The sequence below is a fragment of the Salvelinus alpinus genome, chromosome 16, assembly GCF_045679555.1.
Source record: "Salvelinus alpinus chromosome 16, SLU_Salpinus.1, whole genome shotgun sequence".
In the NCBI taxonomy this organism is placed as follows: domain Eukaryota; kingdom Metazoa; phylum Chordata; class Actinopteri; order Salmoniformes; family Salmonidae; genus Salvelinus; species Salvelinus alpinus.
Window position 1 is genome coordinate 47,797,394 of NC_092101.1, and position 23,443 is coordinate 47,820,836.

Below are 23,443 nucleotides of genomic sequence, written 5' to 3' on the forward strand. Positions count from 1 at the left end.
CCAGAGTTACCTCTGGTGCAGAGGATAAGTTCATTCGAGTTAACAGCCTCAGAAATTGCAGCTCAAATGCTTCAGAGTTCAAGTAACAGACATCGCAACATCAACTGTTCAGAGACTGTGAACCAGGCCTTCATGGTCAAATTGCTGCAAAGAAACCATTACTAAAGGACACCATTAAGAAGAGACTTGCTTGGGCCAAAAAAACACAAGCCATGGACATTAGACCTGTGGAAATCTGTCCTTTGGTCTGATGAGTCCAAATATGAGATTTTTGGTTCCAACCGTCGTATCTTTGTCACAGAGTAGGTGAACAGATGATCTCCACATGTGTGGTTCCCACCGTGAAGCATGGAGGTCTGATTGTGTGGGGGTGCTTTGCTGGTGACACTGTCAGTGATTTACTTAGAATTCAAGGCATACTTAACCAGCATAGCTACCACAGCATTCTGTAGAGATACACCATGCCATTTGGTTTGCACTTAGTGGGACTATCATTTGTTTTTCAACAGGACAATGACCCAACACACCTCCAGGCTGTGTAAGGGCTATTTGACCAAGGAGAGTGATGGAGTGCTGCATCAGATGACCTGGCCTCCACAATCACCCAACCTCAACCCAATTGAGATGGTTTGGGATGAGTTGGACCGCAGTGTGAAGGAAAAACAGCCGACAAGTGCTCAGCATATGTGGGAACTCCTTCAAGACTGTTGGAAAAGCATTCCAGGTGAAGTTGGGTGAGAGAATGCCAAGTGTGTGCAAAGGGTGGCTAATTTGAAGAATATCAAATGTTTGAATTTGTTTAACCCTTTTTTTGGTAACTATATGATTCCATGTGTTATTTCATAGTTTTGATGTCTTCACTATTATTCTACAATGTAGAAAATAGTAAAAATAAAGAAAAACCCTGGAATGAGTAGGTGTGTCCAAACCTTGGTACTGTATATTTCATACGGTGTTCAAACACACACAACATATTAATATTCCAGGCTGACATTGCTAGCTGTGATATTTCTTAATTTCTTGTTTCTCCATTCGTTTTTTGGGGGTGGGGTCATTTGTGTGTTATATTGTACAGTTAGACATATAATACGTTGCTGGAGCCAGAAACACAAGCTTTTCACTGCATCTGCAGTGATTTGAAGTAATTACCACGTTACTACACTTCCTAGAGTGGGACCGATGACACAATACAACCCAGTTAGCAGTGTTTTTACTTAAGTACTTGTCTTTGATATATGGCACTCGAGTCAGAATAAATCAAACTATTAATATGGAAAACATTTATTATGATTTATGTATACAAAAAAAAAAAAAAGTTCAAAATTGTAAATGTAATAAATCAATAGCAGTACGACAAACACACATTTGGCATGCAACCTCCCTACCAGTCCTCTCAGAGTGATAAAGTTTAGGGTTTCGGTTTATCTGCGCATTTGACCCAAATATCAATTCACAATGTTTAGTATGGCTCAAAATGACTAAACCATGCTCTCCCGTGTTAACTGGATTTCCTCATTGTCCGTCCTTACCACCGCTACTATACAGTAAAAAGTACTACTAACAATATTTCTTAGCTTCTCCACTGGCTTAATAAATCCCAGCATCTAATGTGGTAAGGAGTGAACACTGAAAACCTGCCCTGAAAAACACCGTAGTCTCTCACATTTCACTTGCTACACATCTGTAACATAGAACCTGATAATTTGGCAGTACTGTGAATACATACTGACGTCACCGACTAACATTAATAGTAGTACTGTGTACTAACAGTAATGGTGTGTCTAAACCAAACAGTGCATGAAACTAAAAGCTGTCAAGAAGCCTAAGTAAAATATCACCAGTAATGGTGGTGGAATTCCTATAGAAAACACTTAGTAAAATGACCGTCACAGTTAAAAAGAGAGAGTCTGGATACCCTGTCTGCAGTGGATACGCAATTCCCAGGGTATCCAATCTTGAGTTCAATGGAAAATGCATCATTACTTCCATGCTTTTCAGTTACCGTGACCATTAAAAAAAATGTCAAAAAGCTCTGCCTGAAGCATAGCTATGCATTTATACTATAGACACTAATTTTGCTAAATATTTTTTGGGAGAATTAACACTTTATAGTCAAACACACACAAAAAATAGTTCTGCCATTTTAGACCCAAACTTGATCCATCTAAAGAGAACTCGAAAAAAACAAAAATTACAATAATCCTATCAAAATAATATTCAAATAAATGCAAAGCACTGCAATCAAATAGACATACAAAAATTATGTTTCCCAGGCCAATATTAAAACTATAAAAAAATCAAAGCAACATTGCATCTCTTTTTATTTGTTATAGTCACGACTATTGATCAAGTAAAAAAAAAAAATCAATAATCCAATTGCTCCTTCCTTCCAATTTCAAAGCCATGTTAAGAGATAACACTGCTTGAGTAGTAGAACTACTTCAACCGCTGAGATGTTGTAGCACAGCCAGCCACGAAGAACGGAAAATCAACGAGGTTTATAAGTGTTCAAATCCTGAGGTCTTTATAAAAATAAATAAAGGGGTGTGTCACTCAAAATGACAAAATTACATATTCGTTTCCTTACCCTGTAAGCAGTCTATGGACAAGGAACTGTATGTCATTTTGGGTTACTATCCCTTTAACTTGTCTACAACAAGTAGTTGTGTGGGACGAGAGTCGAGACAACAGATCCTCTCCACGCATTCAGGTATATTGCCATTAGAATCTTTTTCAATTCTATTTTGAAAATCCTAACTGCACCCGATCTCCATGAGAAAAAAAAAGGCAGATTCTCACCAATTGCATCTCATATTGCTGACTTGAAGTAGCACGACTACCGTTCATTCTAGGCACGACCATACATTCAAGTAGGTGCAAAAGGTAGAAAAGTTACATCTGGTTTAGTTTTAAAACAGAAACCCTACCATTAAATCGCAGTCGCATTTAAAAGATGCACACTGTAGTTCTTACAGTCTACTTGTCTTGAGAAACATAATTTTCAAAAAGATACAAAATTCATGATTTATCATGTCAACAGCATCAGAATAAGACAACAGGTTGGAAACGTTCAGTCACCGTTTATACCAGTACACACCTGATTGAACATCAACTAATCACCAAGCCCTCAATGAGTTGAATCAGGTGAGTTTGTCTGGAGGAAAAACACATTTTTTTTGCTGTTGGGGGGGGGGGTACTCGAAGGACTGGAGTTGGGAAACGCTGCTTTATAGGATCAAGAGTGATTGCATGCCATGTTCTATCGTAACTCATCTTTGGCCTCATTAAGTCGCCATTGATGTAATTCTCTCCAAACCATAAAAGTACTATTGTGAGAAAGAGCAAAGTCTAAATCTATATTTCATTACGTTAAAAAATATACATTCCGCTGAAATTTTGAAACATTTCCAATTATAAAATTGTAGGCATCAATGCATTTTTAAAATATACCAATCCATTTAGTAGAATACGTAATCCTAGCATTTCCATCCTGTTGCTGTGATTTGCCAGACTAAAGCCAGTACATGAGCTAAGCGACAGCTGTCAGTTACAATCTACTACACATTTAAGGAACCAAAGATCACATCCACTCTGCCAATATGCTCGAGCCTGTAATGGAAACCACACTGAATAGTGCTCAGTTTCATAATAATAAAATGCCATTTAGCAGACTTTAATCCAAAGCGACTTAGTCATGCATGCATACATTTTTTATGTACAGGTGGTCCCAGAAAGCTTTGCAAGTGCCATACTCTACCAACTGAGCTACAGAGGATCATGTTGTGAAATGAAACATTGAAAAGGAGCGATATTCAGTGTGCAACGGATTCCAGGCTGACCATTCTCCCCCAAACTCCTTTTCGCCCTGCTGCCTCGATGGTGACAAGTTCATCGAATGAGCAATCGATTCAAATGCCACCACGGATAACTATGCCTCCCAAAAACATTCAACAATCCATTTAAACTTTTTTTTTTTAACAGACAATTGGTTAGGTTTAGGTCCAGCTTTTTCTCAACAGACGTGTCTAGGGTTAAAACGTATCCCATGCACACAGTGAAGTCCTTTCTGACAGGACAACAGCAAGCCTAATGCCAGTGTCCTCCGGTCCCGAGGGCTACTCTCATTGATTCATGTAGATTCAGTGGAATGTGGGATCATGTGGTAAACGACCAATCATTATTCTTTAAATCCAGAAGACTTCCAGCTGTCTGACTCAACATAATTGGGGCGGAGGGGGCTGTAACTAACTTAGTGAATTCAGTCCTAAACTCAATGCATTTGTTTTTTTTTGTCATGATTACTTGGATGTTAAAAACGGAGTGTTAAAAATATGGGCAGGCTCTTAAAATTGTCTTATAATATAAAAAAAATTATTAAAAACACAACACAGAATTATACAAAAAGATTTGAGTGGCTCTAGAAAAAGAAGCAGATTTTGTAGGAGAACAAACTATGGGAACTTCTTCACATGATTGAACATTCCCTGGAAGAGGCCTTTTCTCCCTGGAAGGAAACAAGGGTAAGATGTGAGACAAAACAATGTACCACTAAATGAATACTAGATGTTACATTAAAACAGCCATCTTAATCTAGTATAGACACATGAGGCACGTTTTTTTATGTAGAAGGACTGGGAAGCTCAGTTCTGGCGAATTTAAGCGGACATTCTGCTCCGAAATGAGTACAAATAAAATGACGCTGACACCATCTAAAATATCATTTCCACCTCCAGAAAGGAGGCCAATAACATATGGGTAAAAAGCATTATCACCTGTAGCCTAACTGATGTAGCATAGTGACTATAAATACATAGGCAACCCCATGCTTCAACCCATCGACACTTACCCTATTGGACTAATCATTAGCCAGATTCCAAATTTGATCTTTTAACTAGTTGTCATTCGATTTATACATTTTATGTCCCCAAAAAAGCTGCATAAACAGTGAATATAATGTAGGCCTACCTGTTAGGGTAAACCCCCCCCCTTACCCTACAATTGACCAGTGTTACATTTAGCCCCACTCTCCCCTATGTACTCACAGCGAACTGCTGAGTAGTAACACGCTTAACCATGCCGCTGCTAAAAACTCCAGGTTTTAAAAATGGTGCAGTTTGGACATATTTACAAGTTGCAAAAATAGAGTAGGAATGGAAAGCTGGGATCCCACTCTTTTTAATAAAGACCATTAAAACTTCTGCTTTCCCTGCAATTGTCAAGAATTGTTGTTTATTTATGTAACTAGACAAGTCAGTTAAGAAGAAAAATATTATTTACAATGACAGCCTATCGGGGAATAGCGGGTTAACTGTCTTGTTCAGGAGCAGAACGACAAATTTTTACCTTGTCAGCTCAGGGATTCGATCCAGCAACCTTTCGGTTACTGGCCCAACGTTCTAACCACTAGGCTACCTGCTGCCCCTGTGCCTTGACGGTTGTCAGAATGCAGGTTTCCCTCCCTATGGCACTCCTTAGTTGAATTCACCTCTAAAGGAATATTTATCTCGCATAGAACGGACAGCAAGCCGACGAGGTAAATACATTCTACTATGGGGTAGTCTGGTTGTTCTATCCATTACTCGTTATGTTTGCTGAGGAAAAGTAAAATGTGGACTGTTCTAGCGTCTTTAAAGTGCGCCTCGGCAGAAATATTTTTCTCATGTTCCTAATTTGTTTGGCCAGGTGTCAATGACTTTTCCCGTGGAGCAACGCCACAGCTAAATGACTGCAGGGGAAACACTGGGCACTCGTAACAGTGATAAATAACTATTTTTATAGTAAAAACACCAGATGGCAATAGCTCCAACTTCCCCTGACTGGGATAAGTTAATTATTGCCATTATGGATTCAATTCAAGGGAAATAATTTACTCTCAGTTCCTCCTCCTCGAAGTCATCGTCATCATCTCCATTCTCCACCTCCATCAACGTCTTGGTGACGGTTCTCTTAGCCACCTCCTGGACAGGAAGACAACAGCTCAATTAAAAATCTCTGCATAGGTCTTGTACTTATTCTGCCCTTTTCGCCCTCACCAAATATTTTGCACATCGCAATATTTGTAAAGGCTATTCAAATTGATATTATAATTCAGGACATGTAGCTAATGTCTGAGAAGAGTCAGAAACAAATATTGTACTTACAGTGCCTTCAGAAAGTATTCATACCCCTTGATTTTGTTGTGTTACAGCCTGAATTTAAACAGGATTAAATATTCTTTTTTTCTCTCACTTATCTACACGCAATACCCCATAATTACATAGTGAAAACATGTTTAGAAATTTTATTTTTTGAAATCTAATTTTAAAAAGCAATCACACCTGAGTTAATACATGTTAGAATCACATTTGGCAGAGAATACAGCAGTGTCTCTGGGTAATTCTTCAAGCTCTGTCAAGTTGGTTGTTGCTCATTGCTAGACAGCCATTTTCAAGTCTTGTCATAGATATTCAAGCCAATTTAAGTTAAAACTGTAACTAGGCCACTCGGGAACATTCAACATTGTCTTGGTATGCATCTCCAGTGTATATTTGTCCTTGTGTTTAAGGTTTTTCTTCTGCTGAAAGGTGAATTTATGGATATGCTTGTTCTTGCTAATGACATGTAGCCATCACCATGCTTGAAAATATGAAGTGGTACTCAATGACGTGTTGGATTTGCCCCAAACGGTTTTTATTCAGGACCTAAAGATAATTTCTTTGCCACATTTGTTACAGTTTTACTTAAGTTCCTTATTGCAAACAGGATGCATGTTTTGGAATATTTGTATTCTTACAGGCTTCCTTCTTTTCACTCTGTCATTTAGGTAAGTATTGCGGAGTAACTACAAGGTTTCCTTCCTCCCCAGCAACTGAGTTAGGAAGGACACCAGTTTTTTCTTTTTTGTGATTGGGTGTAATGAAGCGAGGCATTGGTGAATTCTTTATGAAGGCACTGTAGGGGTGCGCCCCCCCCCCCCATGCTCCACTCACCTCTCCGTCAGAGTTCACAAGGATGGTGGTGATGTCGTCCCCGGTGCCCCAGGAGGCCTGGCTCTTCCACAGCAGGTCAGAGGGTGGGCTGTGAGACACACCTGCGTCTGAGCCCCACACCTACAACAGGACATCACACAGAAAGATGAAATGAGGACTATGTTCAACACCAGGGGAAGGCGAATCAAATTGTTACAAATGTGCATTTACAAACTCTTGTTACTTGGGTGAATTTAGTTGCTATATACATAAAGAAGAACAGCCATAGACTGACTGAGAAGTGCTGCTTACCGTGACAGTCTTGCTAGCCTTGAGGACAAACTTGGGGGAGAACTTGTAGGTGATCTCCTCTCCTTCTCCAATCTGCCTCTGCAGCCTCCAGCTACCTAGAGACTGGTCCTATAGACAGTGTGTTTTAAACCCCGTTGCTTTCACCAATCCTAATAACATGCAATGAATTATTGATTACTTCATGGCAGTGAAGTATCAGAGAAGTTGTAATATTGAATTGTAATATGTAATTGCAGTGTTGTAGCATTCGAGTCGGACTCGAGTCTCAATTTTCACGACTTTAGACTCAACTTGGACACGACTATCGGTGACTCGGACTTTCCTTCCTGTGACTTGTATTTGCACTTGGACTGAACAGGCTACTATGATAAACAGAATATTAGCAGCACTGGGTGGGCAGAGTAGCGAGGGTTCTGTTCTCCAGCAGGGGAAAGGACACGCAGCTCCAGCACACACAGTCTACATCAGCTGGTGGGCTGCGTGGGAGCAAGCGATCAGTGTGGGCAGACAGGCTCCGTCTCGAATCATAGGCTACACGTCGTACAAGCGACTCGCTTGCTTCCCCGTAACCACCAGTCACCAGCCTACTATTTAGCTTTGCCTGGTTAAGAAACACAAACGCCTTTACGAAATTGAAAACAATAGTATTGAGTTTAAAAGTTAAAAAAAACAGTCTAGCTACTGTCGCTCTCCCTTTAGGTCTGAAATGTAGGTAATCTTTGAATTTGTCATCTCGCTCTACCCGCTCACTTTCGCTCTAGAATAAAACATTTACAGAAATATCAGTGTGCGACTGCAAAAAGTAGCCGAGAGCCGGTAATTATTTGTGCAAATTATAAATCTGGTCAATCTGACAGGAGCAATAGCCAATTCCGTCTAGAGACCATTCATCCATTCAAAACAGCATTACTGATTTGACATAACTATTGAACATAAAAATTAAATATTTGTGTAAACCTGTATATGAAGGACTTGTGTTTCATAGGCTATTGCATATTGAAGGCAATTATGACGTAAACCGAATTATTCGTTTTGCTTTCAAACGTTGAATTTTTTATTTGCACATCAACCAATATTAGTGTGGTATTTTTTGTTCAAATCAGACCCAGAGACTCAGACTTCAGCCATTGCGACTCGTGACTCAATTATTGACGACTCGGAACTTAGCCATAGGGAATCGTGACTCAATTATTGACGACTCGGAACTTAGCCATAGGGAATCGTGACTCAATTATTGACGACTCGTTACTTAGCCATAGGGAATCGTGACTCGACCTCGAGGTTTAGTGACTCGACTACAACACTAATTGTAATTCTGAAGAGTAGTAATATGTACTTTTTTTTGAGTAGCTAACGGTACCTTGTCTGAGTCGTTCTTGAGGGTGACACACTTGCCCTCCAGGTCAGTCTCCTCGATGGTGACGCTGCCGATGGCCTCGGCCTCCTGGTTGACGTGGACCTGAGGAACGACCACTGACTCTTCCTGCAGCTCCACGCGCTTCCTCTTGGCCCAGGAGGAGCGGGAAGAGCTTGTGCCCATGGCGCGGGACACTGTCACACGGCCGGACGGGCTGGGGGACAGCTTCAGTCTGTGGGAGGAAGAGGAGGAAAAACAGGAGGAGGGGGAAATGGAGTAGAAGGAAACGTGAGTCATCCATTACTTGTATCCCCACTACTTTAATCAAGAAAACAAATACCTACTGTATTGTGGAGCAAGACATTGTTTTACTAGTCAACCTTTAGTCTTCTGCTCTCCACTCCAGTAGTCTGTCTGGCGCCAGCTGACTGACTGGCTTCACTCAGGGTCTCTCAACCACCTGCCTTCAAATACTGCTTATGACATTACGTCATAGACATCTATCCAGCAGCACCTGGATAAGCCTGCCTAAACCTTTCACTTGGGTGCCTGCTGAACTACTCACAGGTAAAAGAGAGGCATAACATTTGGGGGAGAAACAGGTGTCAGCTTGAGAGGCCTGTTTCAATTTAGCTAGTTGTTTACCCTTCTGCTCTAGCCTGGGGGATATTCTCTAGCCTGGAGGGTCAGTGACAAACCGGAACAGAGAAGGGGGATTATTTGACCATGCTGGTCATTTATGAACATCTTGGCCATGTTGTGTTATAATCTCCACCCGGCACAGCCAGAAGAGGACTGGCCACCCCTCATAGCCTGGTTCCTCTCTAGGTTTCTTCCTAGGTTCTGGCCTTTCTAGGGAGTTTTTCCTAGCCACCGTGCTTCTACACCTGCATTGCTTGCTGTTTGGGGTTTTAGGCTGGTTTTCTGTACAGAACTTTGCGACATCAGCTGATGTTAGAAGGGCTATATAAATAAATGTTATGATTTGAATTATTGCCATATTTATTAGTCTACCTGTTTAGTGTAACAGGACAAATGCAGTTTGACTTGTTCCAGCAGCTTGCCAACAACAACATTACAGACGGACAGAGAGAGACTGCTGCATCCCTATAACAAGTGAGGAATGTACCGGCTGGAATTCACTGAGTGATGTGGAACTTCTCAGGCAGGTGTTGAAGGAATGCACTGCTCATCTGTCTGTTGTCCAAATCTAACAACTAGTTTGCAAGATGCAATGATGGCTAAAAGTTTTTTTTAAATATGTTTTATAACTTTAAAAAAACATCAGCTTTCACCTGTTCTCTATGGATGAGTGAAGTCAGTCAGTCAGTCAGTCAGCTCGTCCATCCCATCCTCACCTGTCCTCCTCTCCCTCCAGCAGTTTCCTGTAAGCGTTGATCTCCATGTCCAGGGCCAGTTTGACGTCCAACAGCTCCTGGTACTCGTTCAGCTGCTGCTGCATACGCTCCCTCATCTCAGCCATCTCCCTCTCCTTCAGGTCCATCTGCCTGCGGTGCTTGTCCCTCTCTCCAGCCACCAGGTCCTCAAGCTCACGCACACGCTCCTCATTGGCAGAGGCCTACACATGGAGGGATGGGGCTAGTTAGAAAATTACATTACAAATCGATAGTAAAATTACAAAATAAGGACAGTTCAAGGAAGTACAACGTAATTGCAGTAGATGGCTATCTGGAAGTAAATAATCAAATTGTGTTTAATAAAAGTTTACAGACGACCAGATAGATGAGCAACAGTACGTTCAGGTTATGAGGTGTGTGTGTGTGTGTGTACCTGTTTCTGCAGGGCAGAGAGCTGGTAGGCCAGGCTCTCGATCCTCATATGAGCCTCCTGCAGTTCCTCCCGAGCTGTGCTCACCGCCTTGTCATTCAGCTCAGACGACACCTTGGCATTATCCAGCTAAACAGAGGGGGTGGGGGGTGGCGGCAGAGAACAAAACATGTCATTTACACTCCTGCCCGGCCGGAACTACAGACAAAAGGACCAAACAGCAGTATCAAATGTACTTGTCACAGATACATGATAAATATAGTATGAAATTTACTTGTTTTGCAAGTAACATCCCCCCACCCCCCTCACTTTCATAGCAAATTATAAATCATTATGGCAGTATTTCCCAATGTGTCCCGCAGGACTGCATTTGAAAAGTATTCAGACCCCTTCCCCTTTTTCCACATTTTGTTACGTTACAGCCTTATTCTAAAATTGATGAAATGACTGGCCTCCAAGCCAAACTGAGCAATCGGGGGAGAAGGGCCTTGGTCAGGGAGGTGACCAATACCCGAGGGTCACTCTGGCAGAGCTCCAGAGTCCCTCTGTGGGGATGAGAGAACCTTCCAGAAGGACAACCATCTCTGCAGCACTCCACCACAGGCCTTTAGGGTAGAGGGGCCAGACGGAAGCCATTCCTCAGTAAAAGGCACATGACAGCCCACTTGGAGATTGTCAAACGGCACCTAAAGACTCAGACCATGAGAAACAAGACTCTCTAGTCTGATGAAACCAAGACTGAACTCTTTGGCCTGAATGCCAAGCGTCACATCTGAAAGAAACCTGGCACCATCCATACGGTGAAGCGTGGTGCTGGTAGCATCATGCTGTGGGGATGTTTTTCAGCGGCAGGGACTGGGAGACTAGTCAGGATCGAGGGAAAGATGAACGGAGCAAAGTACAGAGAGATCCTTGATGAAAACCTGCTCCAGAGCATTCAAGATCGCAAACTAGGTCAAAGGTTCATCTTCCAACAGGACGACCCTAAGCACACAGCCAAGACAACACAGGAGTGGCTTTGGGACAAGTCTCTGAACATCCTTGTGTGGCCCAGCCAGAGCCCGGACTTGAACCCGATCGAACATCTCTGGATAGACCTGAAAATAGCTGTGCAGCGACACTCCCCATCCAAACCTGACAGAGCTTGAGATGATCTGCAGAGAAGAAGGGGAGAAACTCCCCAAAGACAAGTGTGCCAAGCCATACCCAAGAAGACCCGAGACCGTAATCGCTGCCAAAGGTGCTTAAAAGTACTGAGTAAAAGGTCTGAATACTTACATAAATGTGATAATATTTTTTTTTAATTACATATACATTTACCAAAATTTCTAAAAATCTGTTTTGCTTTGACACTATGGGATATTTTGTGTAGATTGATAAGGGGAAAAAACGATTTAATCCATATTGGAATTAGGCTGTAATGTAACAAAATGTGTTAAAAGTCAAGGGCTCTGAATACTGTCCAAATGCACTGCATTTCTGTTGCAGCAAAAGCACAACTGATGATTCAACTAAAATCAATGCTCAGGCTGCCACCTAGTTCCACCGGGCTGCCACCTAGTTCCACCGGGCTGCCACCTAGTTCCACCGGGCTGCCACCTAGTTCCACCGGGCTGCCACCTAGTTCCACCGGGCTGCCACCTAGTTCCACCAGGCTGCCACCTAGTTCCATCAGGCTGCTACCTAGTTCCATCAGGCTGCTACCTAGTTCCATCAGGCTGCTACCTAGTTCCATCAGGCTGCTACCTAGTTCCATCAGGCTGCTAACTAGTTGTAGGAAAGGATGGCCTAGGGGTGTAAGGCTAGTTTCTTAAAGGTCAAAGAAAGGTCATACAATGGCCATAAACCCCTAGCCTTACAGATATAAAAGGTTTAGGGTGGGAAGCACGGGGTCAGACATCATACATACCTTGGCCTGGAAGGTGTTGCCCAGCTCCTCCTTGTAGATGGTGACTTGTTCCTCATGCTGCCTGCGCAGGTCCTGCAGAGCCTGAGCCAGTTGGAACGTGTAGTCCTGGGTCACCCCACTGTCCACCTCCACGGTACGCTTCTCGCGACGTCGACGTGTTTCACGTACCTCCTACACACACACACACACACGAGGGTCACCAAGCCAGTCATACAGGTGGTCCCGTTACATGGCTAGTATGCTTGCACATGCCCAGGTGTAAAGATGTACAGCTTTTATATAAATTGGTTTGTGCAGAAAAGGAGGCGTGTGAATCACAGTTGTAGCTTTTGTTCTTTTGCATTTCACTGTGTGTGTGTGTGTGTGTGTGTGTGTGTATTTGAATCCACAGCAGCTGTAGGACTTTATACACCGAGTATACAAAACATTAAGAACACCTGCTCTTAAGACAGACGGACCCGGTGAAAGCTACGATCCTTTATTGATGAAAGGTAGGAGACAGGTTAAAGAATAATTTTTAAGCTTTGTGACATGGATTGTGTATGAGTGCCATTCAGAGGGTGAATGGGCAAGACAAAAGATTTAAGTGCCTTTGAACGGGGTATGGTAGTAGGTGCCAGGCGCACCGGTTTGTGTCAAGAACTGCAACATTGCTGGGGGTTTTTCACGCTCAAGTTTCCCGTGTGTATCAAGAATGGTCCACCACTAAAAGAACATCCAGCCAACTTGACACAATTGTGGGAAGCATTGGAGTCAACATGGGCCAGCATCCCTGTGAAACGCTTCTCGACACCTTGTAGAGTCCATGCCCCCAATGAATTGAGGCTGTTCTGAGGGGGAAAAGGGGAAGGTGTTCCTCATGTCTGGTATACTCAGTGTACAGGATTAAGTTGGCCCGATGTTACAGTTTCTAAAATGTGACATTTATTTACCTGCTGGGGCTTTAAATCAATAAATAATAGTGTTAGTAGGTTTTTAGTGCAGTACGTGGTACTTATTTGTCATTCATTTTTTATTTAACTAGGCAAGTCAGCTGAGAACAAATTCTTATTCACAATGACGGCCTACACCGGCCAAACCCGGACGACGCTGGGCCAATTGTACGCCACCCTATGGGACTCCCAATCCCGTCCGGATGTGATACAACCTGGAATTGAACCAGGGTCTGTAGTGACGCCTCTAGCACTGAGATGCAGTGCCTTAGAACGCTGTGGCCACTCAGGAGCCATTTACCTGAGGGCCCCCCCAATGAATAGCGTTGCCCCACCCTGGGCAAACAGTGATGATGTTATCGCTATCTGTCCACACACCTCGTCAAACATGCTCTTCCTGAACTGCAGCTCCTCCGTCAGGCTCTGGCAGCGGTTCTCCAGATCCACTCTCATCAGAGTCTCGGTCTCCAGCTGCTTCTTAGCTACAGAATGGGCATCTTCAGCCTGGAAACACAAGATATGGTGCGTAAGAACAAAGGTCTGACCTGTGTGTGTATCCTAACCTTGCGGCAACATGGTAGCGTGTGTGTGTGTGTATGTCTTAACCTTGCGGCAACATGGTAGCGTGTGTGTGTGTGTGTGTGTGTGTGTATCCTAACCTTGCGGCAACATGATAGCGTGTGTGTGTGTGTGTATTAGAGGTCGACCGATTAATCGGAATGGCCGATTAATTAGGGCCGATTTCAAGTTTTCATAACAATCGATAAAAAAAAAAAAAATTTTTTTTATTTAACTAGGAAGGTCAGTTAAGAACATATTATTTTCAATGACGGCCTAGGAACAGTGGGTTAACTGCCTTGTTCAGGGGCAGGACGACAGATTTTTACCTTGTCAGCTCGTGGATTCAATCTTGCAACCTTTACAGTTAACTAGTCCAACGCTCTAACCACCTGCCTCTCATTGCACTCCACGAGGAGTCTGCCTGTTACGCGAATGCAGTAAGAAGCCACGGTAAGTTGCTAGCTAGCATTAAACTTATCTTGTAAAAAACAATCAATCATAATCACTAGTTAACTACACATGGTTGATGATATTACTAGTTTATCTAGCGTGTCCTGCGTTGCATATAATCGATGCGGTGCGCATTCGCAGAAAAGGGCTGTCTTTGCTCCAACGTGTACCTAACCATAAACATCAATGACTTTCTTAAAATCAATACACAGAAGTATATATTTTTAAACCTGCATATTTAGCTAAAAGAAATCCAGGTTAGCAGGCAATATTAACCAGGTGAAATTGTGTCACTTCTCTTGCGATCCTTGCACGCAGAGTCAGGGTATATGCGCTAATAATAAACGTTTTGTTTTCGAAATTATAGTTTCCGGATTCGACCATATTAATGACCAAAGGCTCGTATTTCTGTGTGTTATTATGTTATAATTAAGTCTATGATTTGATATAGCAGTCTGACAGAGCGATGGTAGGCAGCAGCAGGCTTGTAAGCATTCATTCAAACAGCACTTTCATGCGTTTTGCCAGCAGCTCTTCACTGTATAGCTTCCGTCCCTCTCCTCGCTCCAGGTTGGAGCGAGGAGAGGGACGGAAGCTATACTGTTACACTGGCAATACTAAAGTGCCTATAAGAACATCCAATAGTCAAAGGTATATGGAATACAAATCGTAGAGAGAAATAGTCCTATAAATACTATATTAACTACAACCTATAACCTCTTACCTTTGAATATTGAAGTCTCGTGTTAAAAGGAACCACCAGTTTTCATATGTTCTCATGTTCTGAGCAAGGAACTTAAACGTTAGCTTTCTTACATGGCACATATCGCACTTTTACTTTCTTCTCCAACACTTTTTTTTGCATTATTTAAACCAAATTGAACATGTTTCATTATTTATTTGAGGCTAAATAGATTTTATTGATGTATTATATTAAGTTAAAATAAGCGTTCATTCAGTATTGTTGTAATTGTCATTATTACAAATAAATAAAATCGGCCAATTAATCGGTATCGGCTTTTTTGGGTCCTCCAATAATCTGTATCGGCGTTGAAAAATCATAAATCGGTCAACCTCTAGTGTGTATCCTAACCTTGCAGCAACATGATAGCATGTGTGTGTGTGTATATATCCTAACCTTGCAGCAAAATGATAGCGTGCGTGTGTAAATCCTAACCTTGCAGCAACACGATAGCGTGTATGTGTAAGCTCAGTCTGACTCACCAAAGTGTGTATGCGTGTGTGAACGTACTTTACAAATAATATGACTCACTTCCCCAATGTTCATATATAGCCCATAACAGTTACGTAACTAACGACAACCATCTCTACCAACTTTCAATTGGGTCATTTCCGTTCAGTTTGCCCCTTGTGGTTGCCCAACCCCCAGGAATAAACCTCCATCCTTAACAGAAGAAACAGACTGTATGGCGAGTAGCAGGCAGGTGTGAGTAAAACAGGCAATCCAGATAAGGCTACTACCAGGCTAGAAATATTGTGCGTGGGATTCCCTTTTGTCCTTCTAAGTAAAAGCACAGACCATGTTGGTAGAAAATCAGACAGGGCTGTGTGACGTAACGGAAGCCCGTCTACCAGGCTAGAAATACAGTGCACGGCCTTGGACTCGTTTTGGTCTCACCAGTAACACTTTAGACTGTGTTTATGTGGTCCTCTGTAGATCAGTTGGCTAGAGCACGGCGCTTGCAACGCCAGGATAGTGGGTTCGATTCCCGGGACCACCCATATGTAAAACATGTATTTATTCATGACTAAGTCGCTTTGGATAAAAGCATCTGATAAATGGCATTTTATTATTATTTTATAACCAGTGTCGTGAAAGTGAAAGTGTAAAAGGTAGAGAAACCTTGGCTAACTGGGCCTTCAGGTCGGCAACCTCCGCAGACAGGTTTCCATTCTCACTGAGGGCCGTGGCCAGGTTTGCTTCACTCTTGTTGAACTGGGCCTCAAGGTCCTTGGCCCGAGCCATGGCAAGAGCCAGGTCGCCATCTTTCTTTTTCAGACTGAGGAGATGGAGAACAAAAACAGACACTGTGAGACCACGTGCATTTATTTTCATAATATAAAAACAGTAACCTAGAGGAAAGTGTCCATAAGTACCATTTCCATTCAAACCAAAGAGATCTTAAGACTGAAATTTGTTTAACTTTTGCCAATTTCCAACCAACTGTTTGATATATTAAAGCGTGTTTCTTGTCCCTAATCTGATTTCACAGAAAAGGCACCGAAATCTCAGCACTTCTCCCACTTCTTTTGTGCTGTACAGCAGCAACCAACAGAAAAAAGGATCACGACTGTATAGCTACACATTAAACATTGCTTTAAAGAGAAGCATGCCCACAAGACCGATAAAGAGGATATTTCTTCAGTGGTTAGCAGCAGTAACCAAGAGAGTCAGTGCTTTAGAAACTAACTTCCTGTCCACAAAAGTGTTAATTAGCAACCATGTAAACAATGATCAACACAAGTGTCTGGCACTTTTTGAGGAACAGGCGTAAAATCTGCCCCAAGCATCAAACCAACTGCCTTAACAAGTAATTAAAAAACAGCTTGGCTGAAATCCCCTCACCCGAGTCTCCCACCTAGCATCTGACCAGGGAGAAATAGGATTAGTTTTAAGATTAAGTGAACCAGGTTTATACTAACAGCAAGAGTAATTGGGAATCAATACTACTATGCGTCTCCACAGAATGACCCTGCTCATGGAGTTAAGCGAAGTGAATAAGATCATGTGAGGGTTTATAATTTGGAGTTTACTCTGACTAGGATAATAACATATACACAACACAGGATTGGATTCCATTCAATTGAAGGGAGTCAATTCAGGAAGTAAACTAAAATTCCAATTCAATAATTGAAAAAAAAAAACAGCCATCTATTTTCAATGACTTCTTACTTGTGACGTAATATATTAAAGTAAATGCTATGCATTTCAAACATTTATTTTTTAAAGTTTAAATTAAAAACACTTCCCGAATTGACTACCTTCAATTCAAATTGACCCCAACCCTGCCAACCCTGCCAGGGCCATAAAACAGTTGCTCTGAAGGGAGATTAGCAACATCTGGCAGTGAAAACGCATTCTGTAGGATTAGAAACAATCTGAGATATTAAATAAACAATTTGGGTTGGAGCGTAGAACTTGCATCTTAAACAACTAACGTTAGCCACAGATTCTGTCCTACTGTCATACATAAGTTAACACACAGCATTTTTGTAGGACAGGAATTTGCAGCTTGTCATATAACACAAATATTTTGTGTAACAGACTGTAAAGGAATGCGTGTAGCATGTCAAAGGAATGTGTGCAGGACGTCATAAAGGAATTGTGTAGCAAGTGATTAAGCAGGGTTCCCCAACTGGCGGCCCGCAGTTCTCTGAGCAAAACTACATTAAAATAACTTTTTTTTGGGGGGGGGGGGCTGCTTAATGATCAGCATCCAAGTGATTTTAATTTTGGAAATCTGTTCCAAAGTATTCCCATGCATAATAGAGAGATGTACAGTACCAGTCAAAAGCTAACACAAACCCTTGAATGAGAAGTTTTGTATATTTTTTGTTGTTGCTATTTTCTACATTGTAGAATAATAGTGAAGACATAAAAACTATGAAATAACACATATGGATTCATGTAGTAACCAAAAAATCAAAACATTTTATATTTGAGAATCTTCAAAGTAACCACCCTTTGCCCAAATGACAGCTTTGTACACTCTTGGCATTTTGTCAACCAGCTTGGCCCACAGCTGAATCTAGTTGATGATCCCTGTCAAAGGATTGCGTGTAGAATGTCATACAACCAACACAAAGATTTCCTACCACAGTCAAACGGAATGTACATCTTGTCATGTTGGCCTACAATTCAACCATTTCCTCTTCCAGAGTGAGAGGAATGTGCAGCCTTTCCCATTGAATAACACACTTTTCAGACAGACTCCAAATCTTGGGTATCAGTGGGTGTTATTACTTACTTCCTGGTCACCTCCTCCACATCAGAGTTGGCCTTGCCCAGGTCTATCTGAAGCCTGGCCCTCTCCCTGGCCGTCTCATCCAAAACACGCCGCGCATCCGCTAGCTCTGCCTCGTACAGGGTCTTAATCCCAGTCACCTGGTGCAGAGAGGGAGCACACACACAAATCACAGTTTGTCACATGCGCCAAATACATCAGGTGTATACTTTACCGTGAAATTATTTCTTACGAGCCTTTCAACAATGCAGAGTTTATTTTTTAAATAGTAACACAAGGGTAATAAAATACACAAGAATGGAGCTATATACAGGAAGTACCAGATCAATGTGGAGCTATATACCGGAAGTACCAGATCAATGTGGAGCTACATACAGGAAGTACCAGATCAATGTGGAGCTATATACAGGGTGTACCAGTATCAGATCAATGTCGAGCTATATACAGGGTGTACCAGATCAATGAGGAGCTATATACAGGGAGTACCAGTACCAGATCAATGTGGAGTTATATACAGGGTGTACAAGATCAATGTGGAGCTATATAGAGAGAGTACCAGATCAATGTGGAGCTATATACAGGGAGTACCAGTACCAGATCAATGTGGAGCTATATAGAGGGAGTACCAGTACCAGATCAATGTGGAGCTATATAGAGGGAGTACCAGTACCAGATCAATGTGGAGCTATATAGAGGGAGTACCAGTACCAGATCAATGTGCAGCTATATACAGAGAGTACCAGTACCAGATCAATGTGCAGCTATATACAGGGTGTACCAGATCAATGTGGAGCTATATACAGAGAGTACCAGTACCAGATCAATGTGGAGCTATATACAAGGAGTACCAGATCAATGTGGAGCTATATACAGGAAGTACCAGTACCACATCAATGTGCAGAGGTACGAGGTATTTGAGGTAGACATGTACATGAAGGCAGAGTAAAGTCATTAGGCATCAGGATAGATAAGAGTAAAATAAAGAACAGAGTAGCAGCAGAAAATGAGTATGTATGTGTGTTTGTGTTGTGTATGTATGAGTGTTTGTGTTGTGTATGTATGCGTGTTTGTGTTGTGTATGTATGCGTGTTTGTGTTGTGTCGGGTATGAATGTGTGTGGGTTGTGTGCGAGTGTCAATGAAGTGCGTGCGAGTGAGTATATATATATATATATCTAGTGAATGTGCGTAGGGTCAGTGCAGATAGTTGGGGTACTATTAAATAGACTATTTAGCAGTCTTATGGCACACAGGCTGTCAGTCACGAGCTGTGCCCGGTCAGAAGGCTGTACTATCCAGCATTCCACAGATTTTCCCCCTCATACATAACAGACTGCGGGCGTGGCTTGCTTTACAATTCCCAAAACGAAAGGATTGGTGTTAACAGGGTTATTCACTCGGTTATAAAAATTGTTTATATCTAAAACTGGTAATTAAAAACATGTTTGAAGAGATGTATAACTTTGTCTGGAACGCCACTTTCTTTGCAGAGACACTAACTCATTCCATTATCAAATACAAACTAAAATCATAACGAAGACTTTCAAGAAACCATCTGACATGCATCAACCTAGTTTTCCCAAAACATCAATATTTGCATACTAAGTTGTTTAGCAATGCATGTTGCCTCAAGCTGTGCAAATCACAACAGGCATGTTTAATATAAAAACAGGCCGGGAGAAAGTAACAGTTACAGATTCAAAACTTTGAAAAGGCGCCCCCCCCCCCGGGCCACTCCCATCTGGAACTTTGACTCTGCACAGCCCCGGCAGCCCAACACATATATCTGAACAATACCCAGGCGTTGCACAACACTCCCCTCGGCTGGAAACAGGGCTGTGTCTCTTTACAGTTTGGCTCAAGTCCAGACAATGATCCCATTCTGGGGTCTGTTCAGTAGACAGAGCGCAAGTCAAAGCCCTTCTTAGTGGCTGAGATTTTCTACATAACCACTACGTAACAGTGATAGAATGTAGTAGCTAGATGAGCTGAAAGGTGCTTCATAACCTAGCAATGAACAGGTGTACGAGCTGAAAGGTGCTTCATAACCTAGCAATGAACAGGTGTACGAACTGACAGGTTAGGAAGCACCTTTGACATATAACGTTGTAGACAGGTGTACCTAGCAACTACCATACATCAACAGTAACCACAACCACTCAACTCATAGCTATCTCAATTCATTTATCCGCTCCCCCATTTGTATGCTTTCTAGGAAACGTGGTGAAATAGTTATCAATGTAATCCTCTGCACTGAAGTGAACTTGAAGTCATTCAGGAGCTCTGAGACTGAAGCTGTCAAATAAATCAGACTAAGGAACTGTACAGCAAATTGCACATACGGTACACATTTCTACATGATAGGAATCCCACAGAAGATGTGGATTTCATGCTGCACTGGGAATAACAATAATAAATGCCGATGGCGGTGCAACAAACATCAGGGTAAAAACAAAACCACCTGGATAGCTCTAAGTGGCAGATTGTAACTGCTAATGTGATGTTCCATTAGCTGTTGCAGAACAGGTACTGTTTGGCGCAGAACAGAGAATATGACCAACCTTAGCAATACGATCTTCGTTCTAGATTCGGCCAAACACGCATCTTAAAAATGGCCATGTCCAGCTGCAGGTGTTTGGTTTGAATGTTTAGTGATTAAAATAAATGTTTTGCTCCATGAATTAATCCAACAAAATGTATGCCGCCATCTTGTCTATTTAAAATATTCTCTCATTGACAGATAAGTGCACCCACCTACACCTGTCTCGATAAATGAGAGAAGATTTTAAATAGACAAGATGAAGGCGTACACATTGTTGGACTACTTCATGGAGCAACATTTTTTATTCCTTTTGGTGGTCGAAAATTGTCTGTGCTACACCAAACAGTAACGCACCTATCCTGTAATGGGTAATATAACTGAACATCAAATAGCCGGCTACTATCTGCTGACTAGGACAGAGCCAACTTTGGTTAGTTTACCCCATCTACCAAGCAATGTACTAATCTTGGACTTTATTTTTTTTTTAAGGTCAGATTTGTTAATTTGAGTTTAATCAAAACAACCAGGTTCCCCTCCAAAATAACAAAAATAATCGCGGGAGTTTCGAACACCCAAAACTTGTTTTCCTAGCTGGCTAATCGTACATACAATGTAGGCAAGACAGCTAGCTACCATGCAAGCGGGACTAGCCTCACGAGTCTTATAGTTGCTAACTATATGATTCACCGGGAATGAGCAAGATGACTAGTGAATTATTACAATGAAACAATCGTCTCAATGATTGATACAATGTAGCTATGGCGAGACAGTAACTGGACAAATTCTTTGGAAGAGTACAATGTTACCTACAAGTTAAGTACCTACAAACTTGCTAATCAGCTAACGTTAGTTTCAGCCAAGGCCCGTGAGAATTGCAGCCAAGCCAACAAATCAAACTGCTCGAAAAATGTACAAACTGACAGACCACAAGTTAGTTATCGGTGTGTTCCATTAACCAGTTCGATTTGTTAACTAGATTGTTGTGCTACCGGTAACTTAGTAGCTAATTATCTTACTAGCTAGTTAAATGCTAACGTTAGCTAACTACCGGTAATTAACGTTATAGGGTTAGCTAGCAGCATAGAGATTTAATGGTTCAAAATTACCTCGCGTGTAGTGACTGATTCCTTTTCAGAGACCTTAACCATAAGCCGGTCATTTTCTAGCTCTAGTGACCGGACTCGGTCGATGTAAACGGCAAGCCTGTCGTTCAAATGTTGCAGGTCTTGTTTTTCCTGGAGGCGCGATATCCTAGTCGGGGAGAGCGGGGTTCCAGCAGGCGCGGCGCGGCTTGGGGTTGCAGTGGCCATGATTCTTCAAGTTTTACTCCACTCTGTAATGTTTTCAAACTTGTTTTTTTTCTTCCTATACCCGATCGCCACGCACTTGTTGTTTTGAGGTCAAAAAAAGCTGTTTAGTTACAACCTAAACGAGTTTGTTTGATGAATGAAATCTGCAGTCTACTACCAAGACATGTAGCTAAATTTCTTCCAATTTTGAAAGACCTCGCCAAAACAAAATGGCCGAACTTCACGCGGACCGCGCCAAAAGGAGAGTTGAGTTTTTCTCATAGACTTAGATAAACATCGCATTTGTCCGAAAACAACTTTTAACCTTTTATTTAAAGCTTTTTCAACAAGTTGTCCCCTTTTCTTTTTTTTATATCAGATGGTCCAGTACCATCCTCAGACAATTGCTTTCATTTTATGCAATTCTCATTTCTGGAAAAGGCTTAAAATAAAGGTTCATATCTAGGTCATGTGACATGATAGTCCAAACCACAGGGCCCTAATTATGGCATCTGTCAGCATGTGCAGCGCCATTTAGGTGGTGGGCCGAAGCTGCAAGACTTGAACATTCTTATGATGTGTTGGCACAGTTAATTCTTGCACATTTTCTCATAAAAAAAGTATATTTCACTCTGTCTGCTCAGGCAAATTAGCCAAACTGCTAAACTTTGAACCAATCAGAACTCCCGTACATACCCCTCGTGATGAAGGCAGCCAATGGCCTGCTTCTATTTAGGATGTAAACAGCCTAAAATGAAAAGTCGAGCTGCTTTCTGTATGTATTTATTATTTATTTATTTAGCTCCTTTGCACCCCATTATTTCTATTTCTACGTTGCACCTTCTTCCACTGCAAATCTACCATTCCAATGTTTTACTTGCTGTATTGTATTTACCTCGCCCCCATGGCCTTTTTTTGCCTTTACCTCCCTTATCTCACCTCATTTGCTCACATTGTATATAGACTTATTTTTCTACTGTATTATTGTAGCTATGGCGAGATAGTAACTATGTTTTTTTTACTCCATGTGTAACTCTGTGTTTTTGTATGTGTCGAACTGCTTTGCTTTATCTTGGCCAGGTCGAAATTGTAAATGAGAACTTGTTCTCAACTTACCTACCTGGTTAAATAAAGGTGATATAAATAAATAAAAATGTGTGATGAGCTCCCAAAGACTGAAATAAGAGCAATATCTGCTTTTGAGTGCACTTAAAGCGTTTTTTTCCCGAGCTACAGCGTGTGCGTTTGTAGCTATGAACAGCTGACAGAAGCTTAGTTAAGTTTTAGTTATTTTTTTATCAGACATGAACTAATGGACGATGCCAGAAGTAGAGATGGAGCTTGAATCTGATGGCGGTGGAAATAAGGAGT

At 41.8% G+C, this 23,443-nt stretch overlaps 1 protein-coding gene across 1 annotated transcript; it reads right to left on the reverse strand.

The window, feature by feature from the left end:
• Positions 1-2,304: 2,304 nt before the first annotated feature.
• Positions 2,305-22,334, reverse strand: lmnb2 (lamin B2). Its single transcript, XM_071346439.1, has 12 exons — positions 21,890-22,334; positions 18,246-18,382; positions 16,121-16,277; positions 13,624-13,749; positions 12,314-12,484; positions 10,408-10,533; positions 9,975-10,195; positions 8,620-8,848; positions 7,260-7,367; positions 6,969-7,088; positions 5,871-5,957; positions 2,305-4,504 (listed from the first exon to the last, which is right to left on the reverse strand). Exons 1-12 carry the CDS (start codon positions 22,091-22,093, stop codon positions 4,466-4,468), a joined length of 1,725 nt encoding a protein of 574 aa, XP_071202540.1. The 5' UTR covers positions 22,094-22,334; the 3' UTR covers positions 2,305-4,465.
• Between the last annotated feature and the right edge of the window lie 1,109 nt (positions 22,335-23,443).